This window comes from Podarcis tiliguerta (assembly GCF_965153285.1).
Source record: "Podarcis tiliguerta genome assembly, chromosome: 10".
Lineage (NCBI taxonomy): Eukaryota > Metazoa > Chordata > Lepidosauria > Squamata > Lacertidae > Podarcis > Podarcis tiliguerta.
The window spans coordinates 69,619,550-69,636,580 of NC_139543.1; the positions used below are offsets into that span (position 1 = coordinate 69,619,550).

General features: G+C 48.9%; 1 protein-coding gene and 2 long non-coding RNA genes across 3 annotated transcripts in view; 2 read left to right on the forward strand and 1 right to left on the reverse strand.

Annotated features, from left to right (window-relative positions):
- Nucleotides 1-17,031, forward strand: part of LOC310659301 — a 327,135-nt gene that overhangs the window by 72,589 nt on the left and 237,515 nt on the right. The window lies entirely within an intron of this gene.
- Nucleotides 1-17,031, forward strand: part of LOC310659292 — a 269,655-nt gene that overhangs the window by 59,463 nt on the left and 193,161 nt on the right. The gene's annotated exons all lie outside the window — the stretch shown is intronic.
- On the reverse strand, nucleotides 10,700-16,043 carry SMKR1 (small lysine rich protein 1). Its single transcript, XM_083402553.1, has 3 exons — nucleotides 15,892-16,043; nucleotides 14,464-14,559; nucleotides 10,700-11,115 (listed from the first exon to the last, which is right to left on the reverse strand). Exons 2-3 carry the CDS (start codon nucleotides 14,464-14,466, stop codon nucleotides 10,906-10,908), a joined length of 213 nt encoding a protein of 70 aa, XP_083258679.1. The 5' UTR covers nucleotides 14,467-14,559; nucleotides 15,892-16,043; the 3' UTR covers nucleotides 10,700-10,905.

Consider the following 17,031-nt stretch of genomic DNA (forward strand, 5'->3'; position numbering starts at 1 on the left):
TTAATACATTTATAGGCTACCTTTCCTCTACGGAGCTCAATTTACGGTTCTCCCCCCATTACCCTCACAATAACCTTGCGTAGGTCAGTCTGAGGCAGCGATTGGTCTAAAAGTCACCCAGTGGGGCTCATGCCTAAAAGGGGACTTGGAAATCCGATCTCTACAGCAGAGTGGTTCTTACTGGGTCCAATAGGGCTTAGTCTGTAGATGCCAAATGCACTTGCCATGGTGGGTGTGATGCTGCCCTTTCTGAAGCTCGGCGAGGAAGGCATTGGGATGTTCGGCTTGGGGAAGGCATTCCAGAAAGTGTTACTACAGTATACAATCCTAACCGTGTCAGAAGTAAGTCCTATTGGGTTTTGTTGTTGTTCTTGTTTAGTCGTTCAGTCGTGTCCGACTCTTCGTGACCCCATGGACAGGCCCTCCTGTCTTCCACTGCCTCCCACAGTTTGGTCAAACTCATGTTGGTCTCTTCGAGAACACTGTCCCACCATCTCGTCCTCTGTCGTCCCCTTCTCCTTGTGCCCTCCATCTTTCCCAACATCAGGGTCTTTTCCAGTGAGTCTTCTCTTCTCATGAGGTGGCCAAAGTATTGGAGCCTCAGCTTCAGGATCTGACCTTCCAGTGATCACTCAGGGCTGATTCCCTTAAGAATGGATAGGTTTGATCTTCTTGCAGTCCATGGGAGTCTCAAGAGTCTCCTCCAGCACCATAATTCAAAAGCGTCAATTCTTCGGCGATCAGCCTTCTTTATAGTCCAGCTCTCACTTCCATACATCACTACTGGGAAAACCATAGCTTGAACTATACGGACCTTTGTTGGCAAGGTGATGTCTCTACTTTTTAAAATGCTGTCTAGGTCTGCCATTGCTTTCCTCCCATTGCTTTGGGTTTACTCCCAGGAAAAAGGCTAGGATTGCAGGTAGCGGGGAAGCCTTTGCCTGAATGTGCTCCACAGGGCATCCTCTACCCATCCTTTCCCTTAGGAAATACCTGGTTTGGAAGGGGAGGGTGGGGTGCCACTTACAAAAGGCTCTTGGGAAAGCTGCATGTGATATTTGAGGGGGGTTGTTTTGAACAGAGTTCCCTGTGCTGATTATACAGTAAGCTGAATTTTTACACTCCCACTGCGCACACAAATACACTTGATAAGAAATCCTAATCCTAGCGCAAACCAGCCTCCTGAACAGCTGATAGCAGAACAAAGGGAAGATTAACGTTTTGCAGAAGTGCTTAGCAAGGGGATTCTCCTAAGGAAAATGTCTCTCTGCTCCCTGCCTCTTGCCAAGACAGAACACTGTGGCTTCAGCTTCTTGCCACTGCCTGCTTGCTCCCACTTGGGGGATTCACCCTCGCCCTGTGCTTCAGAGCACTAGAGCTGGTGTGGTGTGGACCACAGGACAGTTTACAGTAGCTTGCCTGCATCATCAACAGGTTGTGTGCGCACCTAAGTTGGTGCTTTTATTTCTGGTGCCTTGGCAACGACGGTGGACAAAAGGACGTCGGAAGCTCCGTTTATGCCATCACTCTTGTCCCAAGCATAGAGGTGAGCAGGCAGAAAGGGAAAGATTCAGAGCTGCTTGGGCCTACGATTGTGTGATTTTGGTCCCAGGTGGAGAGACAGACGGCAACACCCTACTTTAAAAGCAAATGAGAATCGAGGGGTTGGTGGCTAAATACAATATTTACCTGATACAAAGGGCTGGTGGCACTCTGGCGCCATTGTAGCAGGAACCCCCCCCCCCCCATCATTCAGTTTGTACAGACTTCACACACACTCACACACTACATACGCTACACTTCTGTTATAAATTCATAGAAAATCAACCATACATCAGATTTGCACTGTTCCACTTTTATTTTACTCCATGAAGGAAGGACTACAAAATGGGGAAGGTTTGATACAGGCCACCATAATTCCTTGAGCATAGCAGCACATCCACAGGAGCCCTGCCCAGTTGCTATGCCAACCCTGATGGTCTCAGACAGAAGACCATCAACCCTGCATACACGAGTGGATTCAACACGGACTATAACAAAAGAACAGTGATTGGATTTCCCCTCAGGGGGCAGGAAACAGCGACTACCTTTTGTCTTCAGAAAATGACTCATGAGTGGGGGAAAGAGGGGAACCAGCCAGGTGACAGGACACTCAGGTTACCACCGCAACTCCTCCCTCAACCCCTCCTTTCTGTAATGTATGCATGATGTTTCTGGGGGTGGGCTTGACCTAGAGGAGGGGAATTTCAAAAGTTTTTATAAGGTCTTGCACACCATTTTTCTGTGTCTTTCCTCTCTCCTGCGAGTGAGGGGAACATCCTGCTGCAACAGTACAATAAAGGCCAAGCCTACAGGCTGCTGATTTGCTCCAATTTACTCTGGTTGGTGTCTTTACTTTTTGTCCAAGGGAGCCTCGGATTTTTCCGGTAACACCATCAAGACATAAGGGAAAGCTGGATGAATAATCAATGGGGGTGCGATGTGAGAAACCAGAGGGAGGGGGCGGGAAAACACATTTTGAGGAACAAGGGGCGGAAAGCAGCTGACCTGCAACATCCTGTGTATTATGCAACTGCTTTCCTGATATTTAAACCAATGCACGCTGGTCGTTCTGTGTTGTTGCTGCTTGCCCATTTGAGTCTCAGTCCCCCAAGGGGATCAGTGTAGACCAAAACAGCACTCCCAGCCTCTGAAATTAGGCTAGCTTAGATATGCCCTTAGGGAAAAAGGGATCCAGGTAAAGTGGAGTGTTTCTTCTTGGGTCACTTAAGTTCCTTCCACGCTCAACTTCAGGTGTGCCATACAGCAGAGAAAGGGAGAAGCAGACAACGGGCCCAGGAGATGGTGCTTCCTTGCTTCAGACACGAGATTCAGTCTCTGCTAAGTTCCCTCAAGTTGTAGGAATTTAATTTCGTGTGGGGCTCATACTGAAGGTTAAGGGGTGATATGATAGCCATGTTCAAATATATAAAAGGATGTCACATAGAGGAGGGAGAAAGGTTGTTTTCTGCTGCTCCAGAGAAGCGGACACGGAGCAATGGATCCAAAGTACAAGAAAGAAGATTCCACCTAAACATTAGGAAGAACTTCCTGACAGTAAGAGCTGTTCGACAGTGGAATTTGCTGCCAAGGAGTGTGGTGGAGTCTCCTTCTTTGGAGGTCTTTAAGCAGAGGCTTGACAACCATATGTCAGGAGTGCTCTGATGGTGTTTCCTGCTTGGCAGGGGGTTGGACTCGATGGCCCTTGGGGTCTCTTCCAACTCTATGATTCTATGATTCTATGAAGGAATGGGTTTCTGTGCAGTAAGTTTAAAACTGACTCAAACCCTTCCTTTTCTTCTTTCTCCAAGAGAGTACTCTAAAATGCGTAAAACTTGAGCTGTTGAGCATAACAAGGACACAGTTGCATAAACAAGTTCTCTCCTTTGTCACGGCAAGGGATGACCCTGCCTGTTCTTCTAGGGGAACAGAGAAGATACATCAGTACCTTATCTTATGTGCTGACCACAAAAGACGCACAGGCCGATGTCCGTGAAAAACGCCGAAAGCGTGTTCCCGGAGATGATGACCTCTTCCTCCCAGGTAAGAGTAGGAAGAGGAAGATCCTTTTATGGTCAGAAGTGCAGGAAGGAAACCCTTTTACGGTTAAGAATACCAGAGCAAGAACATATGTGATGTCAACCTGTGTACACAGGCTGACGTGGTTGGAAGGAGGGAGAGGGTGCCTGGAGGATATATATACTGCATGAAACTTGTCATTTATTTGGACTTGCTGTGGACTTGATCACGCAAGTGCCTTCCGCTACCCGGAGAGCAGAATAAACTCTCTTTGAATCAACCTCGGTGTCATTTGACTTCCTTCCTCCTGTCCCGGAGCAACGCTGACCCAATCGGTGAACTCCAAGAAGGCTACAATCCCTGTAATGGTTCTAGGGGTTGCTCGTGCATAAATTGGTGCCACACCTGGGTGGGTTGCCTGAGTGAACCCTTTCTGTCTGGACAGCCACTCGCCCATGGCTGTCTCAATCGCTGGCAGAATCCATCAGTGGCCGTTTCTTGAACTTCTTCCAGCATAAAAGTTCTTTGACGCCTAGTCGCCGCCTACTCTCCCTGCGCGGAAGCCTTCTGCGCAGGGAGGGTGTGGGCATCGGAGGACCCGTGCTCTCCCCGCTGGTCCCCGGCGAGGAGTCTTGGAGCCACCTCACCGATTCCCCCATCTGCCCCCCTTCTCCACTGGTGCTACGCTGATTTCCTTCCCCAGAAGATGTGCTGCTTCTCTCCCTCCCGGGACGCTCTCCGGAATCCCTCTGGAGCCCTCCCTCTCCTTCGATGGCATTTCCCTGACATCACCTAATTTTAAAATTAAATTCCTACGAACCACAGTGCCTATGTGCTCTACTAGCATCACATGTGCAGGGAGACTCACACGGGTTTAATAAACCAGGTATGCTGGAAGAACAGTCTTGCAGGGTGATGAACAGCTGCTCACTTCGCTAGCCTCACAGCCTGCTGTGTTGGTAGGAATACAATTCCAGTGAATCCTGGTAAATCCTTTCTATCACACAATAGATTCCAGCAACATTAAAGGTCATGGAGATACAAGGCAGAGGGACTTGGATAGCCTCAAGCAGGTTTGCAGACACTCAACGGACGAGCTCCTATTGGGCTGCATCAATAGGAGTATAGCATCTAGATCAAGGGAAGTAATAGTGCCACTGTATTCTGCTCTGGTCAGACCTCACCTGGAGTACTGTGTCCAGTTCTGGGCACCACAGTTCGAGAAGGACACTGACAAACTGGAACGTGTCCAGAGGAGGGCAACCCAAATGGTCAAAGGCCTGGAAACGATGCCTTATGAGGAACGGCTAAGGGAGCTGGGCATGTTTAGCCTGGAGAAGAGGAGGTTGAGGGGTGATATGATAGCCATGTTCAAATATATAAAAGGATGTCACCTAGAGGAGGGAGAAAGGTTGTTTTCTGCTGCTCCAGAGAAGCGGACACGGAGCAATGGATCCAAACTACAAGAAAGAAGATTCCACCTAAACATTAGGAAGAACTTCCTGGCAGTAAGAGCTGTTCGACAGTGGAATTTGCTGCCAAGGAGTGTGGTGGAGTCTCCTTCTTTGGAGGGCTTTAAGCAGAGGCTTGACAACCATATGTCAGGAGTGCTCTGATGGTGTTTCCTGCTTGGCAGGGGGTTGGACTCGATGGCCCTTGTGGTCTCTTCCAACTCTATGATTCTATGATTCTATTCTATGATTCTATGAGTTTCCCTCAGAGGATGCACTGACGTCACCCGGAATTGAGGCTCTAGCTTCCAGCAGGAAGTTAGAGAGACTCGCATGACGTTGCTACCTTGCTATTTTATTATCAGTGCTTGTACTGCTTATATACCAAAATGGCTTTTTTACTGACACCCCTGGGAGCTTGCAACCATTAGGCTTGCTAACCATACCCACCAACTCTCTGCTCCTACAACAGCCACTATGGTGGGCAGAGATTTAGTCAGGGAAACGTTTCTCACAAAGCGAGCTCCTGACCTGGCCACGCTACTTGCTAAATTTGCCAGTGTTAGGCTGCTGCTGAAGACACAGGAGCAGAGCCAAGAAAAACAGCGGCAAGTCTAATTTCGTCGTTTGCAAAGTGCCAATGTAAGGGAAATGTTGCTCAAAACCTTGGGTAGGCAAACTAGGGCCTGGGCCGGATCCGGCCCAATCACTGCCTAAATCCAGCCTGCTGACAGTCCGGGAATCAGCGTGTTTTTACATGAGTAGAATGTGTTCTTTTATTTAAAATGCGTCTCTGGGTTAGTTGTGGGGCATAGGAATTCATTCAATTTTCCCCCCAAAATATAGTCCGGTCCCCCACAAGGTCTGAGGGACAGTGGACCAGCCCCCTGCTGAAAATGTTTGCTGGTGCCTGCTCAAAACTAACAGGCAGGTTGTTTGGAAAACTATCAAGAGGATGTTCCCACTGGCTGAACAAAGCAGGAGAATAATGTCAAGGTAGAAGGGACACTTTGGGTTGTTTCATTGCCTTCAAATAGGCCCACAAGTAAGAAACTATCATAGATTTGGAAACTGAACAAGTTAACAACAAATAACAATCCCATCAACTTTCCCGTTGGGGTATTTACCACCCCCCACCTTCCAAAAAAGTTCATAGCTCTGAAAGCGGTTAAGAACAGTCGCGCTGCACACTCCAAGAGGAACCCCAAACCAAACCACTCTCACTGCTTTGCAACAACTCCAGAAGAAATGGCTTGCAAATTGCAGCCCGTGACAATGTGATCCTTTATTTATTTTGCTTCTGTATAAAAAGCCATGTAAACACCAGGAGGACATTAGGGGGAAATCCTTATAGGATTTGGAGGAGTAGCCTATAAACAAAAGGAAAATAAACAAATGTACAGTATTGGCACCAGAGCCACCTGCTTTTCCCTTAATCCCAAACTCAAACAGGCTAATTCCTCGCAGCAGGGGAATTAGTTGTGGACAAGGGCTGATACTTTGATGGAAGGGGAAGGGCAAGCCGCTCTTTGGTCAGATTCTGCCTCTCTTTCAGCTTTGAATGGGTGGCCTGAGAAGGCAGCCTGCACTGGATAGCGGGAATAATAATAATAAATTTTATTTATACCCGGTCCTCCCCAGCCAAGACCTGGCTCAGGGCGGCTAACACCAGGTATAAAAACAATCGATTGAAATTCAACTTAAAAAACAAGATTAAAATACAACATTAAAATGCAGCCTCATTTCAGCACAAACTCAAATCAAAAACTTTCGGGGGGATGAAAACATCAAGTCTTCAACAAGGCTAACTATCCAGACTGGTCCTTCGTGGGCCAGAAAAAAGCCAGGGAAGTCCCCAAATCGGAGTTCCATCCCAGAAGGAGAAAGGAAAGAGGGGGAGGGGATCAAGTTGATTCCAAGCCAAAGGCCAGGCGGAACAACTCTGTCTTACAGGCCCTGCGGAAAGAAATCAGATCCCGCAGGGCCCTGGTCTCATGAGACAGAGCGTTCCACCAAGTCGGGGCCAGTGCTGAAAAGGCCCTGGCTGTGGTTGAGACTAATCTGACTTCCTTAGGGCCCGGGACTTCTAGGGTGTTGCTATTTATGGACCTTAAGGTCCTCCGTGGGGCATACCGGGAGAGGCAGTAGGTACGAGGGTCCTAGGCCATGAAAAACCAGCACCTTAAATCCGACCCTGTACTTCACTGGGAGCCAGAGCTGAGCACAGTGATAGGAAGCACTTAGCCTCAGACTGTGCACATATCACACATCTGAAGCACATGACACCCCCCAAAGAGTCCTGGGAACTGTAGTTCGCCAAGGTGGTTGGGAATTATAGTTTTGTAAAGACTAGATTGCAGTTCCCAGGCTTGTATGGAGAAAGCCATGCCCTTTAAATGCATGGTGTGCCCACAACTCTTCTGAAGTCAAAATCTATGGAAAAAAGGAAAGAACTTTAAGCATGCCCTTTAAGCATGCCTGATGCATTTAAAGTACAGTAGTACCTCTTGTTACAGACGCTTCATGTTACAGACTCCGCTAACCCAGAAATAGTGCTTCAGGTTAAGAACTTTGCTTCAGGATGAGAACAGAAATTGTGCTCCAGTGGCACGGCGGCTGTGGGAGGCCCCATTAGCTAAAGTGGTACCTCAGGTTAAGAACAGTTTCAGGTTAAGAACGGACCTCCAGAACGAATTAAGTACTTAACCCAAGGTACCACTGTAGCTGTTGGTCTGACAAGCCACTGGCTCCTTCCATGAATCTGTCATATAATTGACAGTGGAAGACATTCCCCTCCAGACCTGTGCTTGACCTTCCAGAATCAGATTCTCTTTGGTCCTGATCCACCGACTCTCCCCATCTTCTCAACTCATCAAGTGTCTTAGCACAGCAGTTGCTTCTGTTCACCTTCCCTTTGCTTGCCCGTGTTTCTTTTGAGAAACAGCAAAACAAAACCCAGGCATTTTCCCATCGGAACTTTGCATTTCCAGGAATTTCCTGTGTCCTCGCTCAAGCTGTTGACGTATCATAGGTAGCAACCTGGGATACGCAGCAGAAAATGGAGGGCTGCAGTAAACATGCTTAAAAGGCTAAAAGTGCAGAAGACTAAAAGCTTGCTGCGTAATCCTGAATCACAAACAAAAAGGAGACATTAAAAAAAAAATCTGAACTTCTTGTGAATGAATTCAAAGTACAGTGGTGCCTCGCAAGACGAAATTAATTCGTTCCGCGAGTCTCTTCATCTAGCGGTTTTTTCCTCTTGCGAAGCAACCCTATTAAGCGGCTTAGCGGATTAGCGCTATTAGCGGTTTAGCGGCTATTAGCGGCTATTAAAGGCTTAAGGGATTAGCGGATTAGCTGCTAAAAGGCTATTAGCCGTTTAGCGGCTTAGAAAAAGGGGGTGGGGAGCGGAAAAAAATCTCAAGACTCACAAGATATTTTCGTCTTGCAAAGCAAGCCCATAGGGAAATTCGTCCTGCAAAGCGCATTGAAAAACGGAAAACCCTTTCGTCTAGCGGGTTTTCCGTCTTGCGAGGCATTCGTCTTGCGGGGCACCACTGTACACTAGGAAAAGCCGCATACAAACTTGGAGACACTATGTGGGTTGTGTCTTTACATGTAAACACGGAACAGAGCTAGGATGTTAAAGGGAAGAAGGCGAAACAATGGCCAGAAGCCAGCACAGACTCCACAGAGTTTAATGGGACAAGGGCATGTAATTGCACACTGGACTGTGGGAAGCCCAGCCTAGGTGTGCTCACAAGGAAGTCGCAATGAACATGCTGTCTTCTTGCTACCTGTGCCTGGACTGGAAAACATTTGTACATTATATTTTGCTTATTCCTTGGTAAGAATTTAACAAAAGAAATGGGTTCGCCTGTAGGTTTCTGGCTGCACAGCCGTCAACTGTATGCCTCCTTCAAAAAGGAAACGTTTTGGATTGGAATATCAAATAGCACCGTTTGAATGCGCACACCCACACACATATTTAGCTGTCCGCAATACGTTAGTTCAAGGCTAGCTGACCAGCATCAGGAGGCAACCTGAACTTCCCGGAAGCTACACAGCACAGCCACAATGGAGAGTCAGGAGTGGTCGAAAGGGTGGATAAAATGGTGAATACACGCCTGCTTAATGTCCACTGTAAGCCACCCCACTTCCAAACCAACAGTGTACATCCTTGCAGAAAGGGAGGAGGACAGAAGGCTAGCCCACGCCTTGCCTCTCTATCAACCCCCAGCTTCCTAGTCTTCCTGAGCCAAGTTTTATCAGTTCAGCACAGCTGTAAGGATAGCTGCTGCCCTGGGGCCCCATCAGCCAGGTCTACAAAGCCAGACTAGTGTAAGGGAAGGCAACGCCTCTGCTTTGGCGGGCTGTGTGAGCCTCTGGAAGTACTGAGACATGCCTGCCGGCATCCTTACGTTTCCAGATTGGCACCGTTCCTTCCCCCTCACTTCGTCTGCCTACATGGCACATTCCCACCAGCACCCTGAAGCTCAGGCAGGTGGCTAAATCCTTCTTTGCTGCGGGTAAGCTTTCAGGTCTGGACCTGTTTAGGCAGCAAAACCAACCCAGCTGGCAAATAATTATATATATATATTTGAGGGATGCAGGTGGTGCTGTGGGTTAAACCACAGAGCCTAGGACTTGCCGATCAGAAGGTCGGCGGTTCGAATCCCCGTGACGGGGTGAGCTCCCGTTGCTCGGTCCCTGCTCCTGCCCACCTAGCAGTTTGAAAGCACGTCAAAGTGCAAGTAGATAAATAGGTACCACTCCAGCGGGAAGGTAAACGGCGTTTCCGTGCACTGCTCTGGTTCGCCAGAAGCGGCTTAGTCCTGCTGGCTACATGACCCGGAAGCTGTACGCCGGTTCCCTCAGCCAATAAAGCGAGATGAGCGCCGCAACCCCAGAGTCGGTCACGGCTGGACCTAATGGTCAGGGGTTCCTTTACCTTTATATAAACTCAAACTGCACCTGAGCCTGTCAAGATGCCACCTGAGCCAGCGTACACTCTACTTCACAGCCCACTCTACAGAAATTGTTGCCCGTTTCTTCCTGATCTTATGTATAAATTTGCTTTCCAGCAGATCTAATCCTCGACTACTCCGTCACACAGGTCCCAGGCGTCTTAACAGCTTCCCTTCACCAAGCAAATCACACAAAACGTTGCACTATCTGGTGCAGCGCGTGAGTCTGGGATTCTTAGAATCATAAAAGATGCTGGATCTATACCCTCTCAGCTAAGCGGGATCCTGCATGGAAATGACACTCTGCCCCAGAATCCCCTGGGCTGTCACAAAAGGATTATGGGGCACACTCTGGAAGCTGGCCATGTTTGATGCAGAGGCGCTGGACTTCTGCACTGCTTAAAAGATGGTCCCACCCACCCCTTTCCCAGGAAAATTCTCAGCCTGCCTTTACGCTCAGGCCAGACTTGCCTAGTGTGTGGAGTACTGAGCCTGTAAATGCCCCGGGTCCTGAAAGGCCCCTGCATCGCAGCTGCGGCTTGGTTTGCGCAACCACATTTCACGCTTGCGGTGCAGCTTTCACAAGGGAAAGCAGGGGCCCTGGAGATGGGGGCGGCCCCTAGCGCAAAGCCCACCCCCGTCAGACACGATCAGGAGGAGGCACAGAAGGGTTCTGTGAGTTACTTCCTGCAACAATGAAGAACAGACTGCGGTGCTGCGGTAGACATCTCAAAGCAGCGTTTACTTCCTTCTGGTCGTTGGAAGCCAGAGCTGCTTCAGTCCACCTGCAACAGTGATTATGGCAAAGAAAGAAACCTGAGTGAATTCTGTTTCGGTTCGCGTGGCCCCCGCAAAAGTCTCCTTCCCCTGTGATGGGGCTCCGGGTCTCACCGCGAAGACTGGGGCGGCCTTCTGCCACTGCTGCGGCCCTATTTCCGCTTCTTCCCTTTCTTCTTCGGAGAGCCTGGCCACGGGAAGCCGCGGAACTCCAAGCAGGCAGCGGCGTTGTGGGCGATGTAGTAGAGGTTCAGCATGGCCGCCGGGCTCATGATGTCCACCTCGACGGCGCCCTTCTTCCCTTTCTTCCCTTTTCCTTTCCCCTTTCCTTTCCCCTTTCCTTTGCCTTTGCCTCCACCACCCTGCCAGAAAAAGCGGAGAAGGAGAGTCAGCTTGGAAACAAGAACCAGCTCAAACGGAAGAGTCTTTAAGTTCTAGAATTAGATCACTACAGCCAGCAAAACACACTGTAAATTGTGCATTCAGAACAAGGGGAAATACTGTATTTTTTGCTCTATAAGACGCACTTCCCCCTCCTAAAAAGTAAGGGGAAATGTGTGTGCGTCTTACAGAGCGAATGCAGACTCCATGGCTTCAGTGCGCACCGACCCCTCTTGCTCTCCTGGCTTCGCTTTGCTGGAGAGGCGCTGCACAGCTTTCCCTCTCTGCGCAGCGCCCCTTCAGCGAAGCGGGAGGAGAAACGGAAGGGGCTCCATTTCTCCTGCCGCTTCGCTGAAGGGGCGCTGCGCAGAGAGGGAGAGAATATTTTTTCCTCTTGTTCTCCCCCTCTCAAACTAGGTGCGTCTTATGGTCGGGTGTGTCCTATAGAGCGAAAAATACGGTAAGTCTCTTAATATTTCTTGCAACAGGAACCTGCAGCCTTCTGTAATGGCCTTTGTCTGCATCATTAATATACTGAGACAAATGCCTCTTCTTACAACGGTGTGTGTGTGTGTTCAGGAAGAGCTTGCAGGTTGGAGGAACCAGCTGAAGGTAGCATTGAGGCTTTCTGGGCTACGGAAACAAAATCATACTGGGCTTCTGTTGGGCTCCAGAAACTAAGCTGCCCGCTGTCAGGGGAGGGCTCTCAGAAGGCTCACATCCACCATAAAAGGTTCCAAGGCAGGGGAAGGACGCTGTGAGATACGTTCCCCACACCACACCTTTATGGTAATGACTATTGATTTAAAGCATAGAATCGTTGAGTTGGAAGGGATCATGAGAGTCTTCCAGTTCAACCCCCCTGCAATGCAGGGATCTCCTGCTCAACAAGAGACTTGAATCCACGACCCTGAGATCAAGAGTCTCAATGCTCTGCCAAAACTTGTTCACCTGCTGTTTGGGTCAATGAGGCTTCAACAACAGCTTGGCCTCGGTCCAGTATATCTGAAGGAGCGTCTCCACCCCCATTGTTCTGCCCAGACACTGAGGTCCAGCGCTGAGGGCCTTCTGGCGGTTCCCTCCCTGCAAGAAGCCAAGTTACGGGAACCAGGTAGAGGGCCTTCTCGGTGGTGGCTCCCTCCCTGTGGAACGCCCTCCCACCAGATGTCAAAGAGAACAACAACTACCAGACTTTTAGAAGACATCTGAAGGCAGCCCTGTTTAGGGAAGCTTCTAATGTTTGATGCATTACTGTATTTTAATATTTTGCTGGAAACTTCCCAGAGTGGCTGGGGAAGCCCAGCCAGATGGGCGGAGTATAAATAATGTATTATTATTATTATTATTATTATTATTATTATTATTATTATTATTATAGCAAACAAACAATGAAATCAAAGAACGATTCCAAACATTAAAGCAACAGGCTGGATAAATTGGAGTGTTAAAGCTGGGGGCGTGATCTCTACCTGAAACCAAACAAATTGAAAGAAACAAAATGACTCCCCATGGAGGGAATTCCAAAGATGGGAAGCCCCCATCTTCAGTGCCCCAGCTGACTTACCTCTGGTTGCAGGTGGGGGGCGGTTGGAGGGCAGCCTCAATATTTGGACCAGTTCAGGTGGGAAGTGACAGCCCTTTAGGAAACTCAGATCCAAAGTTATTTATGGTTCTACAGCAGTGGCCAGAAAACTATTGCTCTCCTAACCGGAAGCTGCTGAAGGAAGTCTTCAAAGGCAGCCCCATAGGGGAAAGGGATGGAAGGGGAACAGCAGCTGAGGAGCCTGTGGTCCTTCAGGGATTGCTGAACTCTGGCTCACATCACCTTTTACCATTGGCCACTTTGGCTGGGGCTCATGGGAGCTGGGAGTCCCATAATATCTAGGTAAAGGTAAAGGGACCCCTGACCATTAGGTCCAGTTGGGGCCGACTCTGGGGTTGCGGCGCTCATCTCGCTTTATTGGCCGAGGGAGCCGGTGTACAGCTTCTGGGTCATGTGGCCAGCATGACTAAGCTGCTTCTGGCAACCAGAACAGCGCACAGAAACGCCATTTACCTTCCCGCCGGAGCGGTACCTATTTATCTCCTTGCACTTTGACGTGCTTTTGAACTGCTAGGTGGGCAGGAGCAGGGACCGAGCAACGGGAGCTCACCCCGTCGCGGGGATTCGAACCGCCGACCTTCTGATCAGCAAGTCCTAGGCTCTATAGTTTAACCCACAGCGCCACCCGCGGGCCCCCATAACATCTGGAGGGCCATAAATCCCCCACTGAATGTAATGTTGGATCCCTGGGAAACAAAATTCCAGCCTTGACAACAGTGGGCTAGAATGCAGCCCAAACGTTTCTTTCTTTCTTTGGAAAATGAAAGGTGTTATACAGTACAGTGCTTGGGGGGGGGGGGGGGAGAGGAGTATGCATACAGTCATACCTCGGGTTACAGCCACTTCAGGCTGTGTTTTTTTGGGTTAAAAAAGGTAAAGGGACCCCTGACCATTAGGTCCAGTCATGGACGACTCTGGGGTTATGGCGCTCATCTCGCTTTGCTGGCTGAGGGAGCCGGCGTACAGCTTCCAGGTCATGTGGCCAGCATGACTAAGCCGCTTCTGGCAAACCAGAGCAGCGCACGGAAACGCCGTTTACCTTCCCACCGGAGTGGTACCTATTTATCTACTTGCACTTTGACGTGCTTTTGAACTGCTAGGTTGGCAGGAGCAGGGACTGAGCAACGGGAGCTCACCCCGTCGTGGGGATTCAAACCGCCGACCTTCTGATCGGCAAGCCCTAGGCTCTGTGGTTTAACCCACAGCGCCACCCGTTACGCACCTGCCAAAACCCGGAAGTACCGGAACAGGTTACTTCCGGGTTTCAGCGGTTGCGCATACGCAGAAGCGCCGAATCGCAACCCGCATGTGCGCAGACGCGCATCTGTGGGTTGCGAACGCTGTGGGTTGTGAACGTGCATCCCGCACGGATCACGTTCGCAACCCGAGCATCCACTGTACTACTAAACATTTTGTGAAACATTTCCATTTATCATATTTATTTTCCCCAATTTGAACTATACAATGGTGATTTTTCTCGAGTCAAAATGAAAGTACCCCTAAACATGTTTTTAAAGAAAAAAAAGCACCGGCGTTATATACGTTATTTTAATGAAATAGAACAATTGAAAGCAGGCTACTGTCGCTGTGGGAGAATAATGAAGCACCACCCAGAATGAATAAAGAGAACGCCAAAGGGGTCTGGAAAAGAAATAGCTTTTCCTGCTGCCCCAGAAGCAACGAATGGTGCCTCGTTAGCACTGGGATCTGTGAAACTATACATTACCATAGTGATGTCCTTTCACTGGACTGAGCTAGTGACCATTGTGTCTAGTCCCAATGCAAGGCAATTAATTTTTGTTAATACTTCCAAAGGCAATGCCTACAATGTAGAAAGAAAAGATAGTATAGTAAAGTAATGCTATAAGATGTTATAAGATAACACTGTTGTGATGACACAATATCTGGCTTTACTGAACATTTTTGAGGATGGGAATCAGGGCATATTCTATAAAGAAAGGCCTGATTACCTGCATTATGGGCCTTTACCTTGTCATACCATAAATATGCATGCCAATCAAACACATTGTCGAATTCCTCCAAATCTAATAGATCTATGTCTTCTAATTGCATCCATTCTTTAATCCAGCAAAGTATTTCAAAATAATTTTTTTAACCTGGCAGGGAAAACCCCCCTCCTTCTTTAGAATCCATAAGTAAAAAGGTAAAGGTACCCCTGCCCGTACGGGCCAGTCGTGTCCGACTCTAGGGTTGTGCGCCCATCTCACTTAAGAGGCCAAGGGCCAGCGCTGTCCGGAGACACATCCGGGTCACATGGCCAGTGTGACAAAGCTGCATCTGGTGAGCCAGAGCCGCACACGGAAACGCCGTTTACCTTCCCGCCAGTAAGCGGTCCCTATTTATCTACTTGCACCCGGGGGTGCTTTCGAACTGCTAGGTTGGCAGGCGCTGGGACTGAGCAACGGGAGCGCACCCTGCCACGGGGATTCGAACCGCCGACCTTTCGATCGGCAAGTCCTAGGCACTGAGGCTTTTACCCACAGCGCCACCCGCGTCCCTTAGAATCCATAAGTAATTTATATTTAATTCTGGGTTTCTTCCCCTGCCAGAGAAATCTGGATAGTGCTTTCTGCCATTCTTTAAAGCATTTCACATTATCTATAATTGGGAGGGCTTGAAACAAAAAAAGCATTTTTGGCAGCACATTCATCTTAATCACAGAAATCCGGTCCATTAATGACAGTTTTAGGTTTGACCATATCTCCAAATCTCTTTTAATTTCATTCTATAATTTACCAATTGGGTGGCTTTTAAAGGAGATTAGACAAATCCATTGAGGAGAAGCTGATAGATGGAGCAAGCAGGAAGTATCTCACTGAACCCTTGGTACAACAGAGCAGGGAAAGTTTCATTTTCTGAAAAATGAGGCTCAAGGAAAGTCAGAAAAGGATAATTTCCTTACTGACCAGTTTCCCTTTATTCAATATATTAATAGCACAATCTGTGGGTATAGGGCAGGTCTATAACTCCAGCTGCTGTTAAAAGGTTGGGGCACTTCTCCTCGCCCCCTACTCCACCCGCTTCCTTCACTAACAGGCAACGCATTTCCCTAGCCGACACGCGTCCTCTTCCTTAACACGCTTGTCCGCGTTCCCACGTGCCGCCCGGCTACACGCGTCTCGCGCGGACTCACCAGCCAAGCCAGCTCCTCCTCTCCCGACCCGTCCAAAGCGGAGCTCGCGCGCCCCCGCGCCTGCGTGCGCGGGACCAGACGGAGGAGCCGCCGCTGCCAGTTTGCCGGGCGGAGCTTGGCCGTTCGGGGGCGGGGCTTGCCGCCTTCTGTTTACCTCGGCGTCCCGTTCGGTTGCCATGGTTCGAAAAAGGGGGGAAAGGAGGAGGGGAGGGTCGATGAGGTCATTCCTTCGTAACCGGGCAACGAGCGTAACCTAGAGAGACCCGAGCCCGCGCGTGCGTACTCCGGCGGCAGTTTGGGGAGGACGCGTTACGCCGTTGTGAGGAGGGAGGAGAAAAGGCGGGAAAAAGAGCTGCCCGCGCGCACCCCTCCCCCATCTGTTCGAATAAGCGCTTTGCCTCCAACAGGCGACTGTGAGGGAAAAAGGCGGGAAAATCTCCCCCAGTCTCTCTTAAATAGAAGAATCAGATAAATATAGTATTAGATAGATAGATAGATAGATAGATAGATAGATAGATAGATAGATAGATAGATAGATAGATACTGTAGAAAGAATATGCTATTGTATATTGTCTCCCTGCTTATTTAACTTATATGCAGACCTCTAGCAAGGCCAGAGCTCGGGGATGATGGGAGTTGTAGTCCAACAACATCTGGGGACCCACAGGTTGAGAACCGCTGAATTAGAGGGAAATGTTACTGTTTTATGCTATACATACTCTCTCCCAGCACCCAAAAAACAGCCTTTATCAAATCTCAATAGCTATTCACAAAGATCAAGTCTTACACTAAATACCTTAGCAATGCCTGCAGGCAATTTGTTGACCGAGGACAACTGAGTCAATTGGAAGGCCTAATAAACCAGGTATTATTGCACCATGATATGCAAGCAAAGTAACCTCATCAAGCTGTAACCAAATGCCACGAGCAAGCCAGGAAGACGGCATGTTGGCCTGGTATTGAGAGTGACATAAAAAACCAAAACTTGGACCTGCGACTACTGCAGAAGAAACAGATCAAGACAATGCAAGAAACCTTTAATCATGACATCAGTTTGGTGTCCTCCAGATACTTCGGACTATAACTCCCATCAGCCCTAACCATCCTGGCCATCCTGGCTGGGGTTGATAGAAGTTTTAA